The sequence below is a fragment of the Cavia porcellus genome, unplaced genomic scaffold (assembly GCF_034190915.1).
Source record: "Cavia porcellus strain 051 isolate PalLab524CR breed Dunkin Hartley unplaced genomic scaffold, mCavPor4.1 scaffold_2, whole genome shotgun sequence".
Lineage (NCBI taxonomy): Eukaryota > Metazoa > Chordata > Mammalia > Rodentia > Caviidae > Cavia > Cavia porcellus.
In genome coordinates this window covers 49,801,666-49,826,799 of record NW_026947485.1, presented here as the reverse complement: position 1 = coordinate 49,826,799, position 25,134 = coordinate 49,801,666, and the positions used below count along the sequence as shown (strand labels likewise).

Here is a 25,134-nt window from a genome sequence, read left to right as displayed (position 1 = left end):
ATCTCACCCAAGGTGGCTTAGTTATTCTTCTATGAATGTCAACATATATATTAAACCATTGGCTATTCTTCTGTGGGAGGCGGTTTGAAACAGGGTCTTGCTATGTAGTTCAGGCTGGCCTTGAACTTATAGCAATCCTTCTGTCATAGCCTCCCATGGGCTGGGATGCTGGGATTACAGACACACCACCATGCCCTGCAACAACTGGCTATTCATTTGAATTTTGTTTTCATTCCTTTTTTCTAGGATTTAGAAGGAGGCAATTTAAATGTAAATATATTTTCTAACTGCTTAATATGAAAACATTAAAATATAGACATAATTTCTTGGAAAATTCCATTGCAATGTAAAATTATCTGAAAGATAAAAATGCCTTTTTTTTTTCTTGGCAACAGGGTCTTACTATGTGGCCCAGGCTGGCCTTGAACTTGTCATTCTCCTGCCTCAGCCTCCTGCCAACTGAATTTATAGGCATGTGCCACCTCATCCAGCAAGTTAAAAACTTTAATAAAAAATTTTCTCAAGCCTTAGGCCACTGAAGAGTCTCATAGTTCTCTTTCTGTCCCACAGAACTACAGAATGTTAGTTTTCTTATTTTCTTAGAGGACTGTAAGACTATAAAAATCTTCATAAAAATACTTTATAATACCATGTTTCTTAAACTTTAAATAAATGTTACATATTAACTATCATTTGCAATCCTCTGTAGCACACACTTATTGTTAATAAATCCTGTTATAGATACAGGAAAAACAAAATAAAATTTCACTATAACAATAAGAAGGTATTGTTCATCTGAAATACCTGGCAATAATATAAATGGTAACACTTAGTTGACTCGTTTAGTAATCACAGAACAGATCTATATTCACACAACTACTCTACTGAAGTTAGAAAGGCATTCAACTTTGCAGTGTCATACACAAACATTAGTAAAGGTGAGCGTCCACACAGCATGCCAGGAAGGGAATGGATAGAACATGCAATGGTGGGTGGAGGAGGAAATAAGAACAGCTTCCGGCATCAGCTTCAGAGAGGGCAGAAGGTTAATATCATAGCCCAGATTATTCTTGTGTTCTGATTTAGCCTCTAAGCCAATCATCCATGAGAATAATTTTTAAAATATGTTTAACTAAAGAAAAAAAGTCTGAACCAAATTAAATAAAATGTGCCCAACAACAGAAAGAAAACAGAAAATAATTTTCCAAGGGTATGGAAACTCAGTTGCCTGGAGTGATTTCTGATTTAGATTTTGTGCATCCAACAATTGAAATGGGTTCAGCTGACAAGTTGGAGAGTTACAAATTCTAATTCATTTAGAATTTAAAACACTTTTGAAATTTAAGATGTGGCTATAGAAATTACGAGTATATTTACAGTAATCTACCATGTAATCCAGTTATTCCAGTTCTTGTTAGGGGTTTAAATTAATTGTAACTGTCACAGATAGAAGCTGACATGGACACACACAAATATTTTAGAAAAGATCTGAGATCTAGTGAGTCTCCAGGAGAACAAAGCAGTAAACTGGTACTTCACAATTCATCAGGCGAATTTCAGACATTCTTTGGTTTGGAAACAAATGTTTTGACTCACTATTTTCATTTTTAGGTGGCAAAACTACTAATAGCTCTGAGGAAATCTGCTTTCCGGGTGATATCGAATAGGGGCAGGGATGGACCACCCTGGCTTTCTCACACGCAAGTCTGTGTTTCCTTGATCATGGAAATGGAAATAGACATCTGCTAGGTATCTGGCACATGTGCTCTGTCCCCATGCCTGTTGCTAGCAATGACAGGGGTGTTAGTGGATGTTTGTGTTAATATCTTCCAATGAGCTTATGACTTGGAGAGTCACCTAGGCACATTTGGGTTAAAAAAAGCAGGACACAGGGAGCTCTGCTGCTTACTATATGCAGTGGTAATGCTGACAAAATCCAGGTCGACTGAGTGGGGAGTATAGTTCAGTAGCAGAGCACTTGCCTAGTGTACATAAGGTCTGATCCTCAGCATCATCGAAAGAAGAAAAGTTGGGGCAATCTAAATGGACTACAGAGTTATAATCCTATATCTCACTGAAAATTGAGACTGACCTAGACCCACTGTAGAGATACAAAGCTATACAATTCTCTCATGCAACAGTATAACATTTCTATTCCCTGAACAGAAGAGGAGGTATTCAGTAAACATTTGAAGGACTGAAGACCTTAGGTACTTCCTCTCTTCCTTAAGAAGCTGTATCTATCTCTGCCCCACCTTAATACTGGGGATTGAACCCAAGATCTTTATATTGAGCTACATACTCAGAACTTTCTATTTTTTATGACAGAGTTGCACCAAGTTGTCCAGGTTAGGTTCAAACTTGCAATTCATCTGCCTCAACTTCCCAGACTTCTGGGATTATAGGCACATGCCACCTTACCTGGCTCAGAAGCCATAATTACACTTAAACAGCAGAAACCTGTTATTCCACAAAAGGCAATCCTATACTTCTGAGAATATTTCAGCCAAGTTATAAACATCACAGAATATAAAGCAAGGGCCAAACTGCATGTACCATCAGTGTCTGCCATGTTTTTGAAACTATTATGTATATTGTCTTTGGTTCCCCAGACACAAGCAAATTCATCAAATTTATTCTCCTGGATCCTTCATACAAAATTCCACTGTATGCTATAGACAGGTTGTTCTAGAAAATATACAACAATTTAGAAATTTTCCATCTTTTAAAGCTTAAAATTCTGCTGACAAAATGCTCCTCGTTACACAGATGCTGGTCTTAAACCTTCTCTGCTGAGCCCAAAAGGCATCTGCAGCCCGACTGGGAATCATACCAATGACGAAGGCAACAGCTAGTAGAGCTCACGATACCAAAGGACAAATGCCTTGCATTAAAAGGAAAACAACAACAACAAAAACCCCAACTGACAGAATTTACATACCCTGGGTAACATTTTCTATTTTACAATCTATGCAAAGCATAGCCAATGCTCCAGACATTTTTGCAACTTCTATGGCAGTTTACAGAGCTTATGATACATTCTCCAGTTCTCCCTCTCTTCTATGGGAGGTGGGCTTAATTTTTGAGATCTAGCCAACCTTGTCTCAGTAATACCATTTTGAATAAAAATGTCGATTCCTGTAAAGGTATCATGCAATGCTGTAAGCAACAGTATCACTGAGGCAGCAATACCTCTATTTAGTGATTACTCACACTGGTCCAAGCTCAATGCTGTGCTCTTTGACTTGTAATGGAATTTGATCCTAACAGCCGCCCCTGCCCCCTAAATGGCCTAAAATCCATGTAAAGGAAGAGAAAACTTGCTCAGTGTGAGAAAGATCATAAAAATGCAGTTGTAAAAGGCAAGATCTAGATTCCAACGCAGATCTGATAACTGCAAAGCCCATGCTGTTTCTAATTCTTAATTGTGCATCTCAAAATATGGACACAGCCTCTCAAAGAGCTTAATTTCAAGGAGATAGCTTATAATTAGATAAATTATGGTATACTGATCTTCTTACCTGATAGTAGTAAGTAGTGGTACCTGTGTTTTGAATTCTTACTCTCCTAAATTTCAAATATTATACTATTCATATCTTCCTTTAACTTTTAAACCTCTCTCCCTTTAGAATCAATAATATTTGCTAACTACTAACATCCCATGGTAGAATGCTTCTCCAAAACATCAACAGGCTAACACTGTAGCATTATTTTACAGCCACAGATGCGCAACAAAGGATTAATTCAGCAGAAATGGAGAACAGCTGAGAGGCTGAGTGATTGTCTAGGATACACAGGGTCTTAGGTTTGATCCCCAGCACTGCAAAGAAAAAAAGAAAGAAAGAAAACTAATTTGGTCATGGCAATAAAAAGTAATGCTTGCTTTGAAGCTGAGTGTGATGACCCATACCTGTAATCCCAGCTACTTGGGAGGCTGGTGCAGGAGGATTGTAAATTTAAAGCCAGCCTGGGCAATGTAGCAAGGTGTTTTCTCAAAAACAACACGAACTGAAGATGTAGCTCAATAATACTTTCCTAGCATGCCCAGGTCCTTGTGTTCAGTCTCCAGCAAGGGGCAGAAAGGAGTATGTTTGCTCTAACACTTTACAACAGGAAGAAGAAAAAATCTAGTTCTGTCTTCAACAGTCCCAGATTCAGTGACTTTATAAATTACATCTATGATGGAAAGCATCTATAAGTAGCCCACATGCTACGTGATCCATCTGTCCTCAATGCTGGAAGACAGTATCTTAAAATAGCACAAATGCCTTTTGAAATAAACCAAGAACATTTACATTCTGTTTCTGAGGGTAAGAACAGAACCTTAACAATCAAATTAATATTAAAACTCAGAATATACCAACTACAGGGCAAACCCAATCAATTTATTATTTCAGAAAGTACTGACCTAAAAAAGAAAAATCCCAGAAGGGACAGAACCAAACACATACTGTCTAGTCATGATCCATTAATATTGAGGTTTTGTGAGATAATTATTTAATAAGAAGAGATACTCTCTCCACTCACAGAAATGTTTTAGTCACTCTAAATTAATGGTCTCCATGTGCTTCAAATCACTGCTTTCAGATTATCTTAAAAGAAAGCACTTAGCATAACGAAACTGCAATTCATAGAGCAAGATGAATCACCATACCCAGGAGCCATGAAAGAAAATTACAAAAGAGAGGAAAGAAATAGGAAAACTAAATAAAATTTTTAAAAAAAGTTTCAAAGCAACGTGAAGAAAATTAAGGCAAGTGAGAGGACAGGCCACATTCTTTCAAAGGGTATAAGATTTCAATCCCTTTACCTGATGCTGTTACCAGGAGGCTGTCTGAGGCACCTGGTCTACAGGATGAGGCACTAATGGGGCTTATGGAAGAGCGAAAGGCAATGGTGGTGGGGACGACAAGGGACCTGTCTGAACATGCAGGTGGGCTCAGTCCAGGGGATTCAGCAGGCCAGGCACCCACCTGAGACGTGGCCAGGGCTGAAACTGCACAGCCTGTAGATGCCACAGTTAAATCTATGGATGGTTTTGGTGGCAGCTGAGGGGAGGATGACTTAGGGGCGCTCTCCTCACTTGTTACCCTGCTCCCTTGTGGTAGACTGGAGGGAGGTGAAACCACACTTTTGTTATCAATTTTGGCCCCTGCATTTGAGGCCCTGCTGCTATCCATAATAACCTTGAGTTGGGGGTGAGGTGGAGAAGGAGTCTGGGAGAGCCCTGGCTTTTTTGGAGGGATAGGAGGAGGATTTCCCCTATCAACACGTGGTACACCGGGAGTCTTTACACCGGTTCGACTGACTGGAGGGTGGGTGCCGCCATCCCCTGCAGGGGGCGCTCCAGGCCTAGGGGGAGCGCCAGTTTGAGGGCTTGTAAATCTTGACAGCGCTTGGGTCACAGTATTCCGCGCTAGCTGTTTGGCCACTAGGTTGTCACGACTGGTAGGAGAGATATCTCTTGGTGGAGGGCTTTGTGTAGTATTTCCGTTTTGGTCTGGGTCATTAGCATTGCCCTGAAATCTGAATCTAGCTGCTTGGATCCGTGGGTTTAGACCTGGATGCAAAGATGCATTGGCACATGGTGAATGTAAACTGTGCGTAGGTGGAACTTGTGAATAGGTCTGGGGAGCTGTGCCTGATGTCTGAGCAGTAGTGGGGGGTGCACTACTGGGAAGTGGGGGTGTGCTACTTGTTACATCAGGTGCTGAGCCAGAGCTTGGTCCATTTTCCTCAATTTTGCTTGCACTTGGAGGTGGGGGAGGGGGTTGAGAGGAGCTGATCAAGTCACTGTGGGAAGCCTGCCTGTCAATACCAGGTCTGATCAATGGAGCACTGGTGCACACATTTCCCTTTGCATTTGTAGAAACTAGGGGGCTTCCTGCAGAAGGCTTTCCAGGCACAGTCAAAGGCACCTTCTTCCCCTGGTCCGTGCTTTCAGTCAGTAGGTCAGTCTGACAAGCAACAGACTTAGCAACAGGTCCTTCTGTTCCTACAGATATGGACACCAGACGCCTATCTTTTGTCTTCCGTGGGAGGGAAAGGCTTGGCTTGGTGTCACTTCCTCTCTTCAGCTGCTCGATCATTTTTTTCATCTTGTCTATCTCTTCTTTGAGGTCAGTGGTGTGTGCTTCTTCTCGGTTCAGCTTGGCCCGAAGCTGGGAACGTTCAGTATCAAACTCTGAGAGCTGCTTCTCCATCTGCGCTTCCATTTCTGCACTTCGCCGCTTCTCCACTGAGAGTTCCTCTTCTAACTCATTCGTCTTTTTCCTTTCCTCCTCCAGTTTGGTCATTACTTCTTCCAGTTTCTGGGCTTCTTCTATGACTTTGCCTGAGAGCTGTTTACACTCCTTCACCAGCATCAGGACCACCTGCTTGTTCTTGCCCCGCTCTTCCTCCAGGCGGGCAGCCAGCTTCTTGTGCTCTTGCTCAAGGGCTTGTAGCTGAAGCTTTTCCATTTCCAGCTGGAAAACATTCACAGGGAAACCCAGATTAACATACACAATATTCTTCTTACCAAAGAGGTTTGTGGGGGAAGTTTTTATTAATGTTCTAACCACTGTATGGTTTCGGTCAGCAAAAATGCCACATTTTCAGAATGTGTTGTGATAAAAATATTTCAAAGACTCTTTACAATATGAAAATAGCTGTAAAATGGCTTCGTGAAAAACATCCAAGTAACAACAACAATTGTTTTAATCTATTAAAGTACAGAGAAAGAGGAAATAATCAGATACTTCAAGCTGCAGCACAGAATTTAGTGAGTTCAATTTCTGCAAAAGTAGAACTTTGTGAGGGAACTGGTGATATTTAAAGGGTTTAGTGCTTTCAAATATTTCCTAATCTTTGGGTTAAGAATCATGAAAAGGACTCGGGTTAAATTCTAAGTTAAATTCTAAACTCCAATATTCACCAATCTTACCACTTAACAAAATACATGAACTTCTTTTGGATGTCATATAATTATTGTGGAAATCATGAAATCATATATGAAAGTTTTTGAAAAGCATAAAGAGCTAAGTAATTATCTTCTCAGAGTGGTAATTAGAGTCAGTGAACTGGAAGTCTGATCATGTCTCTCTAATCCTGCTCTCTCATTTAGCTACTCTGCTCTCCTAGTACTTCTGCCACATGATCCTGCCCTGGGACCTTTGACCATCTAGACCTGTCACCCAGATTTCCACCACACATTTCCAAACCTTTGCAAGATGCTCTTGTGTAGGTCAAGTGTGACCAGTGAGTGGGGCCTTCCCTACTCATCGCACTGCCCAGGTATGGGGCTGTCTGTTCTCCCTTCACAAAAAGGAGCTGGCTGCTCACTGAACCATAGGTCCCTAGCATTAGTGCTTTCCAGAAAACAAATATTTCTCAATTGACTGACCAAAACACGTAGCTTTTAAAAGTCTTTCTCTCAAATCACAGTATCAAAGAATACAAAGTTGACATTCAAACAGAGAGACTGCAAACAGCTGCGTTCAATGATCCAAAAACATTAATATAGTCAGCCATTTAACACCCCCAAACACACTTGCTGTTATATCCGTTAGAGCTCTTTTTTTTTCCCCTCTCTTTTTTACAACAAAATTTACACATTTTGGATTTTATTACTCCTTAGTTCTTATTACTTTTTTGGGGGGAGAGAATAAAGTCAAATATGGCAAAACAAAGCTGTCAGTCAAAACCAAGGATAGACATAGCACATGATGTAGAACAGAGTACCCTTACATCGCTTTGTTTTGTTTTGTGTTTTTCTCTTTTTCCTCTTAAATAAAATTAAAAAAAAAAAAATTCTTTCTCTCTCCAGGTGGGATTTTCTTTGAAAAAGAAAAAGAAAAGCACCTAATTACACAAGAGGCTGGCTCCTTTCTTTCCTTCAGGGCTCTGCTGCACTGCCCCTTGGTGTCACCTGAGAACAGTGCCTCCTCCCCTACACCTGTCACCTGTGGTTAGTACCTACATGCCTCTATTAGAATGTAGTTTCTTCCTGAGGCCAAGGACTGTGACTCACTATGGCCCCAATCCTAGAACAGTAGCTATCATAGAGCAACGCTTAGCAAGTTGTTGAACGAATCAATCAATGAAAGAAATTAATACTAGTCCACAGAAACATCAAACGTGAAAACACTGGTGGGCTTTCTGGATATGTGGCAGCTTTACAGCCGCACTGTTCTAATATGGGTTTCTCATTTCCCTCTAGGGGAATATCTTTATTTGGGTTGTGAAGAGCAAAGGGTACTTCTCAAGCTGCCACCCAGTTGTCAGGTTGGCTCGTCTGTCCAATGAAAGAGACATTTACTGCAGTCCACTGAGGGCTTGTCAGCTCACAAAGGTTAAAGTAGACCTAGCAGGTTAAAGACATGGGAGGTACCTTTTCTCACCTTTAGATGTTAAAAACAAATATAAGGCATATCTCATTTTGTTGTATTCTTCTTTACAATGGTTAACAGATATGGTGGTTTTTCTTTCAAATTGACAATCTGTGTCAAGCAGGTCTATGGGCTATTTTTCCAAAAGCTCAGATGATTCTTCACAGTTTTTCGCAGTAACGAATATTTTTAGTTATACATATGCTTAAAATATAACACTATTCTACACTTAGCAGACTACAGTACAATCTTAGCAGAACATTTATATAACTCACTGAAAGATCAAACAGTTATCTATTTTGATATTTGCTTTACTGAAATAATCTGACACTAAACCTATATGTTCCCATGAGAGCCAATATTTACTGAACTCAGATTCCAATCATCCATAACAGAGGAAAGAGACATTAAACTGGGTCACTGCCCAGCTGGGGCTCAGAGATACTCTTTATTTACTTTGGGATGTTTTCTGCTTTGAAGAACAGTTTTTAAATAGCAATTGTGGGATGGATCTCATAAATAGGTGATCAGAAATATAGTTCCTCAAGAAAAACATCACACTGTGTTCCATTATATGAAATTATAAGAGTGACTTTATAAGTAGGTCAGAAAAGATTTGGGGAACCAAAGCTGTAGAACATTTGTATATATATATATATATTTTATTTGTATAGGTGCCTCACAGAAAATTTGATCTATTATTGGCTAAAGCACATTTAAGTCTTCCAACTGTACCAAGTCACAGACTTCCATGAAAAGGTGCCCATAAAGACAGGACTATTAGGAAGCTGTATTTCATGTTAAAGAACTCTAACAATGTAAGGAAAAGCACAAGTTAGGTCATTTTTCAGTTTACTTTCAAAACGTGAATATCCCAATTTACCTCTGAAGGTGGAAAATCATGTTGTAGAATTTCAAGTCCCATCCTCATTACACAAAATTTACTACAGGTCACGTTAGCGATTTCTCTGATGTCTTCAGCTAACCGAGGTCAAAATCATGACAATCATTCAGGGTTCTACTTGTTTTAACCAACCTTTTTCTTATTATACATCTTGCCAATGGTATTCCTTCACTATGGATCACTGCATTTTAATTTTGAAATAAATTTCATCCTTTAGTTCAGAATCAAATATAAAAAAGCATTCCAGCAGAAGAGCAACTCAATTTATTTATATAGAAAGCTCTATTACTATAAAGCACTCATAATTCTTATAGCTTTGTTGTCCTATCATTTGCATCTCATAAATTCCATCTCAGATGAACACATGTCTTTTTAATCTTCCCACAGGCAGCAGAGCACACAGAAAATCTCCTGAAGGATACACCTACTACAGACATGACACCGAACTCCACTGAGTTCTAACCCTCAGCCATCCATCACTGTACCTTTGTTTAGTTTCTTTTACCATTTACTACAGGATTATTTGACCTTTGCTACTTTACCAAAACTTTATCCAATGACCATTCAAAGGACTGCTAGTCTACCAGAGACTCTGTTATCAAGAAAATCCAAACTCATTCACTCACTAGCTCATTCCCTATTCAGCATCTGGTCTCTTCCCTTAAGCTTTTATTAGAGCCTTACCAACCTGCCTATGTTCTTCTGTTTAATCTAAGGGGAAATGGCTTCCATCTGTTCAGCATTAGATTCTTCTTCAACAGTTAACTTTATTCTTCCCCGTCACCTTTAGGACTTGCTGTATCAGTTATCACAACATTCTTTATAAATATCCAGCATCTGCTCTCTATGAAATTCTTCCAGTCAGTATAGAAACAAAGAGACATGCTTTAATTTGTGGAGGAGGGCACTAGTGATTAAATATAAAACCTTTCCACTGAGCTACAGCCCTACCCTTCTTTTTCCTCTCCTATTTTGAGGTTGAGTTTTCTAAATTTCCCAGGCTGGGCTTAAATTCTTCTGTTTCAGCTTCCAGAATCCTAGAATTATAGGAACATACCAATGAGGCCTACAAAAATAATTGTATATTAAAAATATTCCTTGACCATTCTGACCAGGGACAAAGTCTTTGGGCCAAAAAGATCAAAATGTAGTACTAAGTTTTGATCCCAAACTTCTTAGTTGTGTGAGACTTGAATTAGTTAGCACTCTAAAGATTGGTTGTATATGCTTCCCTTATTTGCAAAATAGAGTGTAGTAGTAATAACTTCATAGTATCAAATGAAAGAGCCATGTGTTAAAACTTATAGGAAGCCACTGTTTTGAGCAAAACTCCTATACTAATGCACAGTCATTCACACTAAAGTACACATCATCAAGATAAAACTAAACTTTTTACTTCTCAAGTCAGAATTAGAAAGATAACAGCCAAATTTCCCAAACTGGCCAGGATATACTAACATGATGAAGAGTTTCCACTGCTTTAATATGCAAAAGAAGTAACCTGACATAACCCGATGTTAACTAATCAGTTATTTTCCTACTCTGTTTTTCTGTCCATGTTACAAAGAAAGTAACTTTGAAATGATCAATTCATTTTGTTCCTGTTTCTTTCTTCAGCCTTTGTCTATAAAACAAATCTCTATTAAGCCCATCAAAACTTCATTTATGAAATGAAGCGTTGTTCAATTCTAGAATAAAAATAAAATCAATTAAGATCATTAAACCACCTGAGTATGATGAATTATGCATGTAGTATCAGCTATTAAAGAGGCTAAGGCAGGAGGATCACAAGTTGTAGGCTATCTTGGGCAATTTAGCAAGATCCTGACTCAAAATGAAATAAAAAAGCTTGGGAATATTGCTCAGAACTAAAACACTAGCCTAGCATGTGTAATGCCCTAGATTCAATACGTAGTATTGGTTCACTTCCCCCCAAATCATATATAAAAACATATATCACATATATAATATATCCTATATAAATACAGGAAGTCCCTGACTTAGAATTCTATTCCAGAATTGTTTATACATCACATTTGTTCATAAGCTGACAAAGTGAGTCTTATACTATACATCTCTGCGAGTTTGCAACTTGAATGTTTATAAGTTAGGGATTTACTGCACACAATATATAAATATATAAATATCTATTGTGTATAAATATGTATATACATTTATATATATTTATATATATATACAGCCTTCTGAACACAGACACAAAATTCCTTAGCAAAATATTTTAGGAGTCAAATATAGGTTTAGTATTCAAAAATAAAGCTGTGTAAGTTACCACTTTAGGAGGACAGAAAGACCATGATTATATCAACAGATGGAGATAAATCATTTTTCAAAATTCAAAACATATTCATCAAAATGCAATCTTTCAATAAGAAATAGAATGGCAACTCAAAGAGATAGAGTATCTATAAAATGGCATAATTATTATCTAGTTAATGGTGCGAAGTACAATATTTTCTCCTTAAGAAAAGGAAAAAGCAAAGAAGTCCATATTCATCACTCCTTTTAACATATAGCAGAGGTTCTATCCCTGCAATGATGCAGGGGTGGGAAGGTAAATGCAGGCAGGCAGTTTGGAAAAGCAAAATGTGCTCTATTCATACTCAACACGTTTACCTAGAAAATGAAGTGCAACATAAAAAGTAACTGCCTGAACTATTATGTAATTTAGGAAGATCATAGAATATAACAATAAACTGAATTCCCATATACTAGTAACAAACATATAGGAAAGTATTTTAATTAAAAAATAATATAGGAATGAAATCAATAAATGACACTTAAGACCACTGTGCTGCAAACAATAAAATATTGCCAATAGAAATTAAAGATCCAAAGAAATGCAGAAACATACTATGATCATGGGTTAGAAGACAAAATTTTGTTAACCTGTCAATTCTCACAATATTTATCTTCAGAGTATACAAAATTTCAATTCCAGCAAATTTTTGGAGAAGCGAGCAAACTGATTTTTAAAAGATGTAAATGCCATGGACCTATGATAGGCAACACAAGTTTGATTAAGAGAAATCAATTTGGGAGATGTACAGGTCCTGCACTTAGGGTTTACTATAACCAAAGTTCTCATTTACCTGAAGTTCCAGTACAGGCAAGATTAACCCATGATGAAAAAAATCAGCAGTGTTCAGTGGTTGCCTGAGTTGGGAAAGGGAGCACATCTCAAGTGATGGAAATATTCTGCCTTTTGTTAGGGCTTCATTACAGATATGCATGCATATTCAAAATGCATTTCATATGCACACTTATGACACATGTAAATTTTTTCTTAAAAAACTAATCAAATACTGAATTCCAGGCTTGCTGTTGTTGTTGTTAACAACAGTACGAACTAACGAAGTCTAAAAACTAGTCTGTGTGTTCTAGGCTTGAGTAAGTAATATACCGAAGTAAACAGAAGTCATGTTCCTCACTGTTACTTAAAGGCCTCACATACAAAAACTACAATATACTTTTGTCATTTCAGGTTAGAATCAAGGGTGGCAACAGCACCATGAACTCATGGGTTATTACACTGAGAGGCAGATGAAGCACAGATGTGTATATGTGTATAGTAAATCCATGAATTTCTAGCTGTAAATACCATTTTGTATTACAAAAGAAACATATGCTCCTTGATGAAATAATTCCTTGAGTTGAAATGAAAAACAAGGTGAGTTGGAAACAGCTTTCTGCAGGAAAGTAAAGACACGCCCAAAGAATGATGGGAACACATCAATTGAGCCTGAGGCAAAGATCACAAATCTGTGACAATTTTGAGTATATAAACCATGATAGTGAGTTTCTAATTCCGAGAATCCATGACTCCACACTGATATAAACATTAAAAAAGTGAACAGAGAAAGAAAAGCTGTTCTTTACAGTGATTGTTAATCATAAATGGAGAAGGAAAGGTGGGGTTAGAAATCATCAACAGATATAAAACTATTGGATGAATATTTAATGGATAACAAGATCTCTAAAGAATCTCAAATTATTTCCCAACCAATTTAGTCACTAATGTCACAAGAGACTTAATGTTTTAAAAAGTTTATTTAGGGGCTGGGGATTTAGCTCAGCGGCATAAGCACCTGCCTTGCAAGCAGGCAGTCGTTAGTTCGATCCCCGGTACCAATAAAAAAAAGAAAAAGACCAAAAAAAAAAAAAAAAAAAAGTTTATTTAGTGAGCTTATGAGTAAGGCAGCTGGCTGGGGAAGGGCCAAGATAGAGCTGAGTGACTGGCCACATTGGTAAAAAACAAGAGTTGACAGCGAACTTGAACTTTGGACCAAGAATGAACTTTATGAAGCAACACAGAATGCAGGCTCCTCCCTACTAAAGGAGGACTGCAGTTCCTCTCCACTAAATTCCCAAGTTTTAAGGAATGCAAAGTAACTGTTTTTTTTTTTTTTTCTTTAAAATCCCAGTTTCTGTCATTTAACTTTTTTTTTGCAGTGGGAATCAAACTCAGGAACTTGGATTTGCCAGGCAGGCACTGTGCCACTGGGCGATATCCCCAGCCTTTTCTTCAAATCATACATGCGGGGTAACTGTGTCAGAGAACCTGAGTTCCAACTGGTCATTTTGAATCCAGAGCCACCTGTGACAGATGGTCATTAAACAACCAAACAATTCCCAAGCTCCACTTTTCCATAGTGGCTTTGAATTGAGATGCCATGTGACACTCACTTGGGGTCCCTCCTGGAAATCTAGGAGTTATTTTTCTTCTCCTTAAACATTCTCCTAACTTTTTCCGTGTTTGTGATTTCGTTCTTTGACTTTGTGAGACTATGAGCTTGGTTTGCACAGAATTAACTGTTTTATAAACAGTATGAAACCTGGCAGATACCACCTTTCCCAGGTGATCAATGTAGTATTATGTGGTTTGGTTTGGGAAAGATCAAAATCCTATACTTTTTGACTTGTATCACTTCTAGCATATTCTTGCCTAAAATGTATCAACCAAGACCAAAGACTATTAGGAAACAATAGACAAATTGCAAAACTGAATGAAACTTTACAAAATACTTAGCCTGTGCTCTCTGGATGATATCAATGAAAAAAACTGTAAGAAAAGGTGAGGAACTAAGCTTAAAGGAAACTTACAAGACCTGAAACTGTATGCAATGCATAACCTTAAACTGGAAGAAAAAGCTTTTGATGCTAATAAGATCATTATTGGGAAACATAATAAGTGAATATATGAGTTAGATAAAAAGGAATTATAACTATTCCAGTTTTGTAAAGCACATGTGACTAATGAAAGCATTATCCATTTTTAAGAAATACACATACACTTAGAGATTAAAAAAAGTGTCTAATTTACTAACTGTTCAGAAAAAAGGTGTGCCTGAATACTTGTGTTTATGTTTATTGGGGAGAAGCAGAAATAATAAATCAGATGGGGCAAAAGTGATATTGATATTGTATAACAGAAGTTTTTCTATAAATAGGAAACTAAACAATGTCGAAAAAATTGCACATTGGGGAAAACCTACACTGGAAGAAAAGTGCGTTATATAAAAACCTATTATGGTAAACCATTTGAATATGAGGAGGAATTTCTTCAAAGACACAAAATAAAAATGAGAACCAAGGACAAATGGCTTTCTTCCACATCAAGGAAGTTTTAAGTCATCCAAAGGACATATCTGAATCCCACCAGGAGACATAATTACAGAGAGAAGCAAGATTCAAGTGGTATGGGTGCAAACATCAGGACTTTCATAGATTTAAGGCATTCCCCTAGGAAGCCAGAGAAAGCAATGATGAAGGGAAAAGACAGCTGATAAGATACACCAAGAGACTGGTACCAAATAGCACTGAAGACAATCTGTCCTTAAAAACAAAGTGATGACATACGACTTTGAGTATTTTCGTATGGTAAATTAATATTGGAATTCTTTCCTTTTTGGTTCAAAAGCCTAGCCCCTATTTGATTAAGTTTTATGAGACCAATAAATTTCTAAAACCACCAGTGCTGCTGGTGCCCAAACTGAAGATTCTTTACGGGTTATACATTTCCTCATTTTTGTTCTCCATAATATGTGAAAAAAGTGCCCTATTTTAAGCAAAATCTTTTCAGTAGCCTCTGCTTTTAACTGCAATGACCCTTATTAATATATGTTGACTGACATGCAAACACTTGGCTCTTTGTGAGGCATAAACTTGGATCAATCACACAAGTAACATTAAAAGTGTCAGATGGGGTGGGGAGTTTAGCTCAGCGGCATAAGTGCCAGCCTGGCAAGTGTGAGGTCATGAGTTTGATCCCCAGTACCAAAAATAAAATAAAAACAAAAATAAATAAAAGCATCAGAAGTAACCTTTGATTCATATGAGTGTATATGTGTGCATGTGCATATGTGTGTGTTCTCAAACTTTCAGGTATTATCTTGACCACAGGGCTACTGGGACAAAAGTATTTAAATCTGTATCCATAGGAATGGGATGTAGCTCAGAGGCAGAGCATCTGCCTAACATGCCTGCAGCCCTTGGTTCTACTGCCAGCATGGAGGTGGGACTGGAGGGTGGTGGTCTGTATCCCTCAACTTTAAGTAAATTATATAAAGAAATGTTAAAATTAAAAATCTAAGCTACTGAGGACTTATAATTTGTCTAGCATTAAGGAAAAAGTGCACAGTGAATATAGTGTCCAAGTGTCAGATGCAGGAGATTTCCAAGTGGCCACATGGTCTTCAGAGGCACAGAACAAAGTGATTAAGTACATGAACTTTGGAGGTAGACTATTGTGCTCCAATGTTTAAAAGAGAAAGAAGAAAAAGATGAGTTGTACAAACTGCCTGTGGCCTTTTCCTGTTTATGTCAAAATGAAATAATAATCATACCTATTAAATAATATTCTAAGGACCAAGTGAGTTAACTCAACAGTGCACAGCATGTGCTTAACAAATGCCCTGTAAACGCATTACATCTTAGGTGAGTCCCTAAAGCTCTGTCTGGACTTGATCATACAATCTTGAAATCTCCCCCCCTCATTCCACCAGGAGTTCTTTGAGTCTGCTGACTTTTCCTATCAACAAGGTAGCTTCAGTTTTATATTTTCATGAACAAATAGGATAGCTCAGGTCATCAGAATGGAAGTAACCATGCACTTGTTTAAATTTCAATAATCTAAATATCAGTGATGTTCATTTGTTAAAAATCTATTTAAAATAGCTTTTGAAGAAAAAAAATCAGGTCAAGTGCCAGCTATGTACAAGGAGCACCAGCTACTTTTTAAGATACAAAAATTGACGAACTCCAATTCTCAAACATAAGAATTTTGCAGAGGCGAGCTATCAGAATTCCATACTAAATTATACAGGAACCATAGAATACACAAAGTCTTGAGTTCGGCTTTCCTCTGTTTTAATATTGTCTGATTTATATCACATTCTCAGAATCATTTGCAAGTAGGGGCTAAGGACACTTTTTCAGAGAGCAGTATCAGCAATGCCTTCTGCAGTGGGTAGTGTAGAAGCATTTGAAGGAACTAACACAGCTTCCCCGGTAGTGAGAAAGTGGGTGGTGGCTCCCAGAATAGCACCCACACTGGGAGCCATGAATGAGGAGACCTGAAACAGAAGGTTTCACACAAGGAGAGGGAAAGCTACAGAGGTGGGGGCAGAGCAGCAACACAAAGGCAGTTAGCTTTAATTCAAAGTGGAAAACAGCAAGGAAAGTAATTATGGTCATTTACTAAATGAGAAAGCAGAGTATATGTTCTTCACATCACAAAATTCTCTTATGACATTTAAGAATACTCTTTATTGCTCTCCCTACCCTGTCTTGGTCTTCCTTTAGTCTCCCCTACCCACCGTTCAACCCTATTAAACAAACATATAATAATACGACATACTAAAGGGCTTTTTAAAAGTTCTATCTTAAAAGTCCTGTAGGCACTGGTCAGCAATTTGGGCTTTGCAGTTCTCATCTTCCCTTTCCCTAAAAACTGTAATATAGAGAGGAAAGGCTGCCTGAAAGCAGGATTTTTGCTGGTATCTTCCCATAAGGCTGAGGCACATTGCCCTGTCCTTAAATCTCACTTCAGAGTCACAGAACTAAGTCTCTGGCTCCCCACTAACAACTGCTCTGCAATGCTCCTGGGAGATGGAAATGCATCTTGAAATGTAACAATGAATTATGCATCAGGATTTACACATTTAGGAATAGGCTAAAATAATCTTGAGTGTATAAAACATGCTAAACATTGTTCCTAAAAATGTTATTATAGATGATTAGTATGTTATTCTTGGATGAAATTCTGGAAAGCAATTTAAATGATATTTATATACGTTGATAACGTAACAATTATACGATGAAAGAGAACTGAATATAAGTGGCAGCATCAAATATGATAAATAATTCATTATATGAAAAAATGGCATGTGAAATAATTTCCTTTTGGGTGTACCATTTCTTCAGTTATCTATCATTGGAAACTCCATGTATTAGGAGAATTTTCTACCTTGGGCACCACATATGTCTACAGATTCCTTTCCTGTTCTTCCATGTAGCGATTGAGGGAGGAGGAGTGGTGGCTCCAGCTTGGTCAGTCCCATAAACGTGTACTGGCTTCCAACAGGCAATGAGCGATGAAGCAAGGCTGGGTAGTCACACCTGGCACAGATGCACTGATGCACTGTGCTGTCTGGCAAGAGTACAGCCAAGGAGTGAGCTGCAGCTTCTAGCTCTCCTCAGCATGAGCCTTAACTACTACAGACAATCTCTGCAGAGAACATGTGTCTGACACTGGCTGGTGAGTACTAAGCTCTTGGTGTTTCAGTTTTGCAGAACCATGCTGTGAAGTGGCTAATGTTTCTGTCAGTCAGTAAATGTCCTTTCCACCTAAACCAATGAACACTGGCTTTCCTTGGTTAAACTCAGTCCTATCAAAGCCATCTACTGCCAAGTAGCTGACCCAATTACACCAAGCTGCCACCTAGAAAAGGCTGTATCTGATACACAGAGCTATTCTTGGGCTTTTCCCTGAATATTGTAATTATTATGGGTTTTATATTTAAAGGCGCTGTTCAAATTTTCTGTATCAGGGCTATAAATGACACTTTGTAAATATGAATAAAATACTTGAAAAAATATACATTCCTTCCTTACTGTTCAAATACATTAAACTAAATGGTCTATTAAAAAGTGATGCACAATATAAACAAAGCAAAGCAAAACAAAAATACCTTTTGCCCTGGCCCTCAGTTTCTGGCTCAAAACAAGGCGTTTACCTGGAGGCCAAGTTCCCTAGGATGATTACTCATTAGCTTATTCAAAGTGGTTTTACAGGCTCAGCCCATTTGCTAAATTGACTTTTGCCCAAATTTCTCTGGCACACAAATGATCAAACAGTTAACCCTCCCATTAGTAGTCTCAGCAGGAGCCAACACATGAATGAGCACGGGGCCTCTCTCCCGCCTGCACAGGCCAAGGAGAGCAGTGTGCAAGCCAAGTGTCTCAGAATTACAAGAGAGATATGCCAGTGTTAGATACTAAATATTTGAAATGAAGATAATGGAATCTTTGCTTTCTCAGACTTCTGCTGTTAGTAATGTAAGGAATGGGGCTCATTTCAAATAATGATTTCTTTTTCCTTCCTGTTTGCAGATAGCTAAAGCTGCAGTTTATTCTGTGTCAGGGAACTGAAGACATTTGGTTAAAACACTTTTAAGACTAAAGGGAAAAGATAATTTGTTATTAAAGATAACTTCAGGGTTTCTGCTTTTGATCAGCTGATGTGTTATTTATAAGTAAAGGTACTGGGTAAAAAAAATAAACTGTAACTCTTTTCACACACTCTAATCTATTAGAATATTCTGTAAGAACAAAAAGCAGCACAGTGTCAAAGCGACTCTTCACTGAGACTATATAGCCAATGAATTTGGCCATAAAGGCCTCCTGTATCCCTCTTATACGGGGAGCCAGACCATCGGCCTCTCACGGCCCATAGGACAGAAACAGTTTCCTTTCACAGTCGGCCAGGTTGGAAATGACCCAGTCATTCAGAAGTAAACAGGATGTAAGTTGATTTTTTTTAATCGACCAGATAATAAAATCTTTGATTCAACTAGAAATAGGTCATTTCTTTTTCACCTAAAAAAGAAATGATAAAGAAAATACAAAAGTAAAGTAAAATTGAGGAAAGCATACATTCTTATGTATTAAAGCAAAATATCTTCTTGGTTTTTGAGAATGCAGCATAAAATGCGGCAGAAATAATTTACTATGATGTAGTTCATTTGATACATTAAGAACATCATTGAAACACACTCCATCCAAGAAGTACAAATGAGTTTCAGTGACATCAGCTGAAATAAGCTGGCTCCTGATTATGTGGTTTGTGGGGACTTTTGAAAACCTCCAGAGACCTTAGTGGTTGTCGGCAGAGCTTTGCAGAGAGTTTGCAGAGTCCAGAGTAAAACTAATTTTGCCTCATGTCCATGGAGGCAAATTCTATTCTTTACTATTTCACTCAGAGCTTTAGCTTTCTATCATGTAATATCCTGAGGAAAATGTCTGCTTTTATTCAACACCTGCACCAGAACACTGGTATTCATATGTTAATGAAAGACACATGTTTAACAGCATTATCATAAATATTTACAGCACATATATTCAGGTTGTCTACCAGGTGTTAAATGTGAGACAGGATTATCTCAAAAGGGCAACTAGAAGAAACAGTTTAATTTATGCTTTAATAATTGTGAGGAAAACATATTAGTCTGAATTCTAATCATGCGAGACATCATTAGCTTATCTGACTCCCTTTCTTTTCTAATAAAAGCAATAATAGTCTTTGCAGCACATCAGAAGGACAAAATTGAAACTTACTTGCTTAGGCTGATCAAAGTAAGTTTTTCTCAAACTTGGTACACAAGTGCAAGAAATGTGAGTGTTTGGAGGGAAGGGAAGAGGGGAGGTGGTCTGGGGATCTGCGCTGCCATGGCTAGTAGATCCCAAGTGAGTTGGCAGAAATCAGGACTTTTTGATGACACACAGTGGCCCTGGATATTCACCCACAGCAACTTTCTTCACATTCTCTTCAGATTATTTTCATTATTCAAGGAAATAATAAAGAGCAAAATAATAAAAAGTTTCAAATTGCAAAGGAATATTTTGGATAAGCACTAGACATAAATCACCTCAGGAGAGTCACGATGATCACAGAGTCTGAGCTGTGCTGCTGGAGTGAGCTACCATGAAACTAAGTGTCTTGCTGCACTGGGAAAACAAGCCAAGAGTGCCTCAAAATACATATTTGAAAGAAAGTCTCAGTCACTATTATGGTAAACACAATTTCATTATCATATATTATGATGTAGTATCATGTTCAGTTACACTGTAAACATTTTAAGTTTCACTTTAAAAGGGACACAGATCCAGCCAGCATTCAGTACTTCTAAGTAGTTAACAATCTTTACAGAAAATGTATTAAAAAACAACCACCTCAGCGTTGGTTTCTTCATTTTACTCTATATTATGGAGATAAAATTGTCTGAAAACCTCAGTACCTTCTTTTGCCTGCTCTCAGCGGCAGCCAGCTGGGCAGACATCCTTTCCTGCATTTTCCTACAGTGGGCCATGACTGCTTCCAGGATGGAGAGGGGGTTGGTACAAACGGGCTTCTTTTCTTTGTCACCAGCACCTGCTTCATAGTCTCTCTGGAGTGCCAAGAATGGGTCATTTAGATTAAATCTTCCATATCGTTCCTGGATAAACACCTCCTTCCTGCGAGCCTAGAACAAAATTAGAGGCATGTATTGAAAAACAAAATAAAAAATACACAGAATTATGTTATAAGGTTTCATGACTGTACTACTGCCATGATGGCTTACAAGGTCAAGTGGTGAGAGAAAGGCCACTGTGATCCCTAACCCCTGCCTACTCTGGCCTGCTATCAGTCCAATTTTAAAGCTATATTCAGACCTTGAAGGTTCCCCAAAAGCCCATCTGGTAAAGGCTGGGTACCTAACTTGTGGTATAACTAGGAAGTACAAGAGGAGGTAGGGGCCAACTAGAAGGAAGTTAGGTTGCCAAAGTGTGCCCTTGAAGGGCACTTTGGGACCTCTTCTTCCTTTTTCTTGCTAACCATCAAGAGGGGAATAGCCTCCTCCACCACATGCTCCTGCTCAGGTATATTGTGCTACCATAGGCTTAAAGCAGTAGGACCAAGTGGCCATGAACTGAAACTTCTAAAACCATAAGCCAAAATGAATCTCTGCTCCCTTTAAATTGATTACCTTAGGTGTTTTGTCATAGTGATGGGAAGTTTCTTTACTTATGAACATTGTCATTTATAATATAAATGACAGGCCAGGGACATAGCTCAGTGGCACTTGTGTGGCAGGCATGAAGTCATGAGTTCAATTTCCAGTACCAAAAAAAGAAAGAATGATGAAGTTCCCTTTCAAACCCAAATTTTGAGTGTAACCTTTTCCAATTTAAAGTGAAATCTGTGATATTATACACTATACATGTACAAGTTATTAGACTGTACACCAAGAACTTCAACAAATTAAAAATTTAAAACAAAGAAATACTGACAAAACAAATTTTAGCAAAAGTTCAAAATAAAATTATCTCTATCATTATAGAACTTGTATTTCAAAGAATAACTAGGTTAAGTAATAACAAGTAAATTCCATATGTGTTTTCTTCCTAGACAGTAAGCATAAGGGCATTCGCTAGAAAAAGAAAATAATCTCCAAAATTTTTTATGTAAGAAAATCATAGTAAACATATTTTATAAAGCCTGACAAAATACAACGCCTCCAGAAAATTTTTAAAAATGCAATTATCTCCTCATGGTTAAAGGCCATTTAAATATAGTTCACAGAATCCCAGGAAAGAATGCGACTTCATTTAGTCTAAATGTCAGTCCATTGGTGACCAACTTAATTTCATAGTCATGTAATGAACACACTAAATATAATTTTCTATAATTAACCTTTAACAGTCTGCATAAAATATAACAGCAGTATGTATTGAAAACAGCAGAAATGTATTGAAAACTGGTTAGCATTTTCCTAATTCAGGTCATTTTGGAACAGCCACTGCACAGAAAACTTACTCCATGTCACTACCATGGGGGGGGGGGCTAAATTATAATAAAACCAAGCTCAAGTCTCTCAAATGTTAAATATGTTTTATAAAGAAATACTACATATCAGTAAGTCATTAAACAATTAAACTTTCCCATTTTTAGACCACCATCAGCAAGGGAACAACTACATAAATAAATGCTATGTCAAATGGGAAAAATCTAACATTTCTTTTTTTATTACCAAATTAGGTTAAGAAGTAAAACAAGTCTAGTTCTACCATAAAATTGAATCTAGCTTTCACAAAATCATTTCAAATTTAAAAGACAACGGAGTTTATGAGTTAAAAGCCTCTGATGTTTCTACACTCTTCAAATTCAATTATATAATCAATACACTGAGTAAGTATCACTTGAAAGATGCAATTTCAAATGCAATTCCATTTTGTACTTCACTTTTCTCTTCATATTTATTCAGTGTAGTTCCTCTCTCATCCTTGGATAAAAGCTTGAACAGTCCTATGGTTTTCTCATCACTTTTATTTAATGAAAGTCTATAGTCACCTTCAGCCATCCGACGTCTCAATGTGGCTATTTGGAAATCCATGGCAGCTTTCCCTCACAGGCTGGCATCTGCTGCAGGGCAACACCAACACCCTATTATCAAAGCCTCTCTGCCCTCTTTCTATGCTGCTCTAGACCTCTCTGAGCCTGGAGGAGCTGGAGGTGGATGAGGAAGGAGAAGTGAGGGAATTTGTAATAGGGTACCTGACCAATTCAGTTGGACTGCCATATTTATCGGCTGAACATCAGTATTTAATGCTCATTCTTTTCTCATGAAGTACTTGCTGCTTTTCTTAAAGGGTGCCCCTCTTCCATTATTAAGGCCCCTTTATCAAAATTCCTCAGTGTAGGCATAAATTGAGAACAGACTACTTAATCTGCAGGATCCAGTACAAAATGGAAACATGGGGCTTTTAACTTAAAACATTACTAAGAATTTTAAGATGGCAACAGTATAACATCTAACCAAGCATGGGGCCTTTTTAATAGCATGATCTTTCCAAGGACACAGGCTGAATGTCCATGAAGCCAGCCTGCATATGCTCCCTATGCAGAATTTCAAATCTAGATTTTACTGAAGGAGATCCTGAGTTCTCTCTAGACTGACCTAGTCATTCCCTGAGTCATTCTTATTCCCATTCTGATGTCCATAGCCCCACCTTGAAAACATTCACAAATCTTTATCCACACCAAATTGACAATCTCCACCAGTCACTGTGGCCCCTTTTTCACATCCACAGAATGGCTGTTTATTCAACCCTTCCTTCACTTAGCCCCACAAGATCTGCAGAAAAAAGCTATTAAGTCATTACATAGTCTTCCTTGGAGCCTTTTGTCTTCACTTGAGATGAAGGGAAAAGCTACTAGACAAAGTAAGACCCATCACACAGTTCTCTGGAGGAAAACGCACTTTGATGAAATCTTCCACTTTCATCTAAGGCCATTCAAATTTTTTATACTCTCAATGTAGGTAAAAGGTTTGTAAGTCAAAACCTATTTCAAATATTTCTTCTGCAAATTTATATCTTCATCTTTACTTTACTATTTCATATTTATCATTATGGGTTCCCTGCTGAAATTTACATTTTAACAACCTATTTTCATTACTACATCTGGATGAACTGTCTGTTTACCCAGGAAAGATACTTTATGATATATAATACAACACTAACTCAAGTCATTTCTTAGCACATAGGTTATTCTTAAATCAGAGTGAAGCTTTAATGAATGGGTTGAAATTAATGTTTACAAAAGAGGTAAATATCATGGATTCACTTCTAGTTCTACCCAGTAAATCTTCTGGTCTGGAAAATGCTAAAAACTTTTAAAGTAGTGTGAAGTATTTTGTGTGTTTTTATTTTGTTTAGTTTTATCTTAAAATGTCTACCTTTATTCACAATATGATGTCCCCCAAAAGCCTCATGTGGTCATAGGTGGGGCTTTTTGTTTTTTTAGAAGTGACTGAATTTACAGTGTGTGACTAATTCACAGTACCACTGTAGGATTAAGGCTGAGGGATGACAGAATCAGTCCACTGATTGGTTTAGTACCACCTTAATCCCAGAAGCCTAGATTCGGGGTAAAAGCCATGGAAAGATGCTGTTAAGGTCTCTTGTTTGTTTTGCTATCTTCTGCCCATTATGAGCTTTTCTCTTTTGGGAAGCCACCCTCCCTTGGAGTAGCAGATTATGGACTGAAACCTCTACAAACTGTGAGCTAAATGAACTTTTCCTACTTTAACTGTTGGTGTCAGGCATTTTGTCTCAGCAATGAGAGAAAAATAACCAGACACCAAGATACAAACTCAATGGAGGTGCCTATTGACAGATGAATAAAGGAAGAAAAGGTAATGTATATATATACACACACTGTAAAAAAATTGAAATCCAGTCATTTTTAGGAACATGGATAGAACCAGAAGCATGTGACATGAAATAAGTCAGCCACATGGTCTCACTTGTATGTGAAGCTAAAAATGCTGACCTAGAGAGAATAGAATAGTAATCACTAGAGAAAGAGAAGGTATAGTGGGAGATCGTATAACCAATGCTAAAACACAGTTAGAGAAGAGGGATATGCTCTAATGTCCTTTAGTCCATAAGTTTAACTATAGTTTACAACAATTATCTCAAAATAACTAGAAGAGAGGAGTTTAGAAGTTCCCAAAGAAATTACATTTTAGGAGTTGCAAATGCTATTTAGATTTGATCATTATATATTATGTACATGTTTCA

At 37.7% G+C, this 25,134-nt stretch overlaps 1 protein-coding gene across 8 annotated transcripts in view; it reads right to left on the bottom strand.

Annotated features, from left to right (window-relative positions):
- The window catches only part of Cttnbp2 (cortactin binding protein 2), a 162,668-nt gene that overhangs the window by 79,595 nt on the left and 57,939 nt on the right, over window positions 1–25,134 (bottom strand). For 7 of the 8 annotated variants that reach the window (XM_063241698.1, XM_063241691.1, XM_063241657.1 and 4 more), the window contains exons 3-4: window positions 20,808–21,032; window positions 4,811–6,467 (exon numbers count right to left, since the gene is read on the bottom strand). In XM_063241698.1, the coding sequence (XP_063097768.1) occupies window positions 4,811–6,467; window positions 20,808–21,032 (1,882 nt within the window). Of the gene's footprint in view, window positions 1–4,810; window positions 6,468–20,807; window positions 21,033–25,134 lie in introns of those variants that run through there. The other variant, XM_063241703.1, reaches the window with a different exon arrangement.